This window comes from Rutidosis leptorrhynchoides, chromosome 3 (genome assembly GCF_046630445.1).
Source record: "Rutidosis leptorrhynchoides isolate AG116_Rl617_1_P2 chromosome 3, CSIRO_AGI_Rlap_v1, whole genome shotgun sequence".
Classification (NCBI taxonomy): domain Eukaryota; kingdom Viridiplantae; phylum Streptophyta; class Magnoliopsida; order Asterales; family Asteraceae; genus Rutidosis; species Rutidosis leptorrhynchoides.
The window spans coordinates 177,745,148-177,751,574 of NC_092335.1; the positions used below are offsets into that span (position 1 = coordinate 177,745,148).

General features: G+C 32.3%; 1 protein-coding gene across 1 annotated transcript; it reads right to left on the reverse strand.

Moving 5' to 3' along the window:
* Positions 1–1,516: 1,516 nt before the first annotated feature.
* On the reverse strand, positions 1,517–1,972 carry LOC139900643 (uncharacterized). Its single transcript, XM_071883405.1, has one exon. The coding sequence runs from the start codon at positions 1,970–1,972 to the stop codon at positions 1,517–1,519; it is 456 nt and encodes a 151-aa protein (XP_071739506.1).
* Positions 1,973–6,427: the final 4,455 nt, after the last annotated feature.

The window sequence follows — 6,427 nt, forward strand, 5'->3', positions numbered from 1 at the left end:
TGGCCTGATTTAGCTCGAAACTGAGAAGCATTATAAAATTTTGTTCAAAGTTTATTACACCAAGAACATATATTGCAGAGGGCATGTTTATATAGAAATGTCTATCTAACAAAAAAAAAAAAAAAATTGATGTACCATATATCAAATTTGATGTGTATATCTCAAAACAATAATGTTATATCATATTCTTTTATAACACGTAGTAGAAATTGAAATAGAAATCATTAAAAGTGAATCTACTGTAAACGCATTTGAGTTGTTGTTCGGTGCTTTTGGAAATCCACACTGAAAATCTTCTAAAGTTTGGTCATCTTCATACAGTAATCGTGTAATCATTATTCTTTCAAAAAATGTCTGCAAGCAAATTATAACATCTTGTACCTATTCTGAGAACGAACTACAAACGGATAACACATCCAAAAAGGCATGAATACTTCTGTTATGGCAAGTAAACTATATCTCTGCCGAGCTTTTGGGACATGCTAATAACATATTATCTCAGCTCTTTCTAATATTCGTGTCAAATCATGATGACCCATACTTGATCATCATTATCTACAACTTAACGTTGGTCAAGATAGAGTAATGAATTTGTGTGAGGTTCACCCAGCGTCAGTAGTCTTACCCATTTTGAGAATAGTGTGTTTGATTTTGATGGTTTGTTGTGGCTGATAACACTGAGTATTTATTTGCAGGTGTACTATAGAAGTTAGACAAGTCTAATTAAGTGTGAGTATTAATATATAATAATTACATAATTATACATAATTACGATTATTAAAGTTAGATGATTAGTGAAGAGTCAATAATGATACTATTAATTAACATTCCATTATTGAGATTTAATGAGATTAGTAAATGATTAATTAACCAAAATGAAAGTATGGAGATTGTTCATCTTCTAGAGGTGGTAATAAAAAGTGATGTTCGAAATCAGTTAGATTATCAATGATGGAACCTAATTAAAAGAAATTGATTCTTTTTTAAAAGTGCTAATTAAATAAAAATAAAAATAGCGAAAACAAACCTAGATAACCACAATGCAAGAGATGCTTCATGCTCGAATTCACTTTCACTATGTTTATGATGAACCCAAATTTTATCATTGTTATTTTTTTGCCTTGACCTTGTTTGTGTATGTAGAAATTACGACAGTAGGAATAACAAAGAGAGAGCCTCAGCCACAAATTAATATTTTAGCCACATCCATAAATTTATATTTTTAATTGTTATTTTTTTAACCCACATTTATATATCGGACTTTTTTAGATTTTTTTTTTTTAGGTAAAGGGCCCAAACACTCGACAAAATTTCATAAACTAAAAAGATATGTACAAATTAACGATCGGTACACCAACCGGGGAGTTTTTAGTGCCTCCCAAACTCGAAACTCAAAAACTAATCTAATCACATCACGACCAAATTCTAAACAATACATTTTAATTTTTTTTTTTCGAACGGCAGAAGACTACAATTTTATTAATAAAACTAGCAAGGCGCTAGAAAACGAAAAAAATTACAAAGCGTTCATGGGGTTTTGTAACCACACCGTCCAATTTATGCTACTCTTACAAAAACGCGAGTAAAGCCAATTAAAAGCCAATACAACTTTGCTATCGAAAACATGGGATTTTTTGAACTTCGAATCTTTGAAGACATAGCTGTTGTGAAGGCGCCATATGTTTAATAAAGTTGCAATGACGATTACTCTTATAATGGTTCTCTGCCTCGATGTGATAGGTATCCCGTCCACCCATAGCCAAATATCATCGATAATAAGCCAGTGTGGAATCTGTAAATTGGTCCATTGCCTAATTTTGTCCCAAATCTGCATATTAGTATCACAATCACAGAAAAGATGAACCTCATCTTCATCATGACGGTCAGATAGACTACAAACTGTGCTCTCCAAGTTGATGCCACGAAGGAGAAGGTTGATTTTAGTAGGAGGCAAAGTGTTTTTAATCGTCATGTAAATACGTTAATATTTATCGGAACAAGCTTGCACCACATCGTTGCTCTAGGCGAAGGAGCGATAGAATATTTGTCTATCAATCCTCTAGCACTTGAAACCGAGTAATTCTTTGTAGTATCCACTGTCCATTCCAATAAATCAGGGACGTCTGAGGTAGTAACTGGAATTAATAACGAAACAAGCTCACTGAGTTGAGACGATTCAAAGCCGCCACGAGGAATTCTTCTCCAAAACCAATTCCAGGTGCTGCCAATAAACTGTGAGGCTACGGAGCCATCTTGGTCAGAGTCGAGCATAAAAAGCCGATTGAATCGGACAGACAGGTGGATATCACCTATCCAAATGTCGTGCCAAAATTTGGACAAATGACCATTGCCGAGGCATATTCGCATACTGATTGAAGGAATAATCCTTGCCTCATGAATTTTAACGATACATTTAATTATATTTATCCATGGACTTGTAATCGATTTGTTTGCAGGGGGATTAATGTAGTGACCCGAACTTTTCCATGTTTATATATATTAATTGAGATTGATATTTACATGATTAAATGTTTCCAACATGTTAAGCAATCAAACTTGTTAAGACTTGATTAACTGAAATATGTTTCATATAGACAATTGACCACCCAAGTTGACCGGTGATTCACGAACGTTAAAACTTGTAAAAACTATATGATGACATATATATGGATATATATATATATAGTTAACATGATACTATGATAAGTAAACATATCATTAAGTATATTAACAATGAACTACATATGTAAAAACAAGACTACTAACTTAATGATTTTTAAACGAGACATATATGTAACGATTATCGTTGTAAAGACATTTAATGTATATATATCATATTAAGAGATATTCATACATGATAATATCATGATAATATAATAATTTAAAATCTCATTTGATATTATAAACATTGGGTTAACAACATTTAACAAGATCGCTAACCTAAAGGTTTCAAAACAACACTTACATGTAACGACTAACGATGACTTAACGACTCAGTTAAAATGTATATACATGTAGTGTTTTAATATGTATTTATACACTTTTGAAAGACTTCAATACACTTATCAAAATACTTCTACTTAACAAAAATGCTTACAATTACATCCTCGTTCAGTTTCATCAACAATTCTACTCGTATGCTCCCGTATTCGTACTCGTACAATACACAGATTTTAGATGTATGTACTATTGGTATATACACTCCAATGATCAGCTCTTAGCAGCCCATGTGAGTCACCTAACACATGTGGGAACCATCATTTGGCAACTAGCATGAAATATCTCATAAAATTACAAAAATATGAGTAATCATTCATGACTTATTTACATGAAAACAAAATTACATATCCTTTATATCTAATCCATACACCAACGACCAAAAACACCTACAAACACTTTCATTCTTCAATTTTCTTCATCTAATTGATCTCTCTCAAGTTCTATCTTCAAGTTCTAAGTGTTCTTCATAAATTCCAAAAGTTCTAGTTTCATAAAATCAAGAATACTTTCAAGTTTGCTAGCTCACTTCCAATCTTGTAAGGTGATCATCCAACCTCAAGAAATCTTTGTTTCTTACAGTAGGTTATCATTCTAATACAAGGTAATAATCATATTCAAACTTTGGTTCAATTTCTATAACTATAACAATCTTATTTCAAGTGATGATCTTACTTGAACTTGTTTTCGTGTCATGATTCTGCTTCAAGAACTTCGAGCCATCCAAGGATCCATTGAAGCTAGATCCATTTTTCTCTTTTCCAGTAGGTTTATCCAAGGAAATTAAGGTAGTAATGATGTTCATAACATCATTCGATTCATACATATAAAGCTATCTTATTCGAAGGTTTAAACTTGTAATCACTAGAACATAGTTTAGTTAATTCTAAACTTGTTCGCAAACAAAAGTTAATCCTTCTAACTTGACTTTTAAAATCAACTAAACACATGTTCTATATCTATATGATATGCTAACTTAATGATTTAAAACCTGGAAACACGAAAAACACCGTAAAACCGGATTTACGCCGTCGTAGTAACACCGCGGGCTGTTTTGGGTTAGTTAATTAAAAACTATGATAAACTTTGATTTAAAAGTTGTTATTCTGAGAAAATGATTTTTATTATGAACATGAAACTATATCCAAAAATTATGGTTAAACTCAAAGTGGAAGTATGTTTTCTAAAATGGTCATCTAGACGTCGTTCTTTCGACTGAAATGACTACCTTTACAAAAACGACTTGTAACTTATTTTTCCGACTATAAATCTATACTTTTTCTGTTTAGATTCATAAAATAGATTTCAATATGAAACCATAGCAATTTGATTCACTCAAAACGGATTTAAAATGAAGAAGTTATGTGTAAAACAAGATTGGATAATTTTTCTCATTTTAGCTACGTGAAAATTGGTAACAAATCTATTCCAACCATAACTTAATCAACTTGTATTGTATATTATGTAATCTTGAGATACCATAGACACGTATACAATGTTTCGACCTATCATGTCGACACATCTATATATATTTCGGAACAACCATAGACACTCTATATGTGAATGTTGGAGTTAGCTATACAGGGTTGAGGTTGATTCCAAAATATATATAGTTTGAGTTGTGATCAATACTGAGATACGTATACACTGGGTCGTGGATTGATTCAAGATAATATTTATCGATTTATTTATGTACATCTAACTGTGGACAACTAGTTGTAGGTTACTAACGAGGACAGCTGACTTAATAAACTTAAAATATCAAAATATATTAAAAGTGTTGTAAATATATTTTGAACATACTTTGATATATATGTACATATTTGTTATAGGTTCGTGAATCGACCAGTGGCCAAGTCTTACTTCCCGACGAAGTAAAAAAATCTGTGAAAGTGAGTTATAGTCCCACTTTTAAAATATAATATTTTTGGGATGAGAATACATGCAGGTTTTATAAATGATTTACAAAATAGACACAAGTACGTGAAACTACATTCTATGGTTGAATTATCGAAATCGAATATGCCCCTTTTTATTAAGTCTGGTAATCTAAGAATTAGGGAACAGACACCCTAATTGACGCGAATCCTAAAGATAGATCTATTGGGCCTAACAAACCCCATCCAAAGTACTGGATGCTTTAGTACTTCGAAATTTATATCATATCCGAAGGGTGTCCCGGAATGATGGGGATATTCTTAAATATGCATCTTGTTAATGTTGGTTATCAGGTGTTCACCATATGAATGATTTTTATCTCTATGTATGGGATGTGTAATGAAATATGAAATCTTATGGTCTATTATTATGATTTGATAATATATAGGTTAAACCTATAACTCACCAACATTTTTGTTGACGTTTTAAGCATGTTTATTCTTAGGTGATTATTAAGAGCTTCCGCTGTCGCATACTTAAATAAGGACGAGATTTGAAGTCCATGCTTGTATGATATTGTGTAAAAACTGCATTCAAGAAACTTATTTCGTTGTAACATATTTGTATTGTAAACCATTATGTAATGGTCGCGTGTAAATAGGATATTTTAGATTATCATTATTTGATAATCTACGTAAAGCTTTTTAAACCTTTATTTATGAAATAAAGGTTATGGTTTGTTTTAAAAATGAATGCAGTCTTTGAAAAACGTCTCATATAGAGGTCAAAACCTCGCAACGAAATCAATTAATATGGAACGTTTTTAATCAATAAGAACGGGACATTTCAGTTGGTATCAGAGCGTTGGTCTTAGAGAACCAGAATTTTGCATTAGTGTGTCTTATCGAGTTTGTTAGGATGCATTAGTGAGTCTGGACTTCGACCGTGTTTACTTGAAAAATGATTGCTTAACAAATTTTGTTGGAAACTATATATTTTTAACATGTGAATATTATGTGATATATTAATCTCTTAACGCGTTTGATATTATGTGATAGATGTCTACCTCTAGAACAAGTCCCATTGACTCACCTAATAATAATGAAGAGTCAAATGTAAATTGGAATGATTCGTGGACTGATTCACAAGTTCCCGAAGAGGAACCGGAAGAAGAGTCGGAACCGGAAGAAGAGTCGGAACCGGAAGAAGAATCGGAACCGGATGAAGAAATAGAACCGGTGGGGGAAATAATAAAACGGTTAAGTAAAAGAAAATTCTCAACCAACCGACCAAGGTTAATTATGGTCAATGGTGTTTCCGCCAAGGAAGCAAAATATTGGGAGGATTACCAATTCTCCGATGAATCGGATTCCGACGAGAATTCCGATGATATTATAGAAATTACCCCAACTGAATTTAAAAAGGCAAAAGAAAATAATAAGGGAAAGGGCATAAAAATAGAGAAATCTAATTCCAACCCCGATGAACTTTATATGTATCGTCAACCCCCGAAGTCCTTAAGTTGTAACAATGACCCGGGAACCTCTAAACC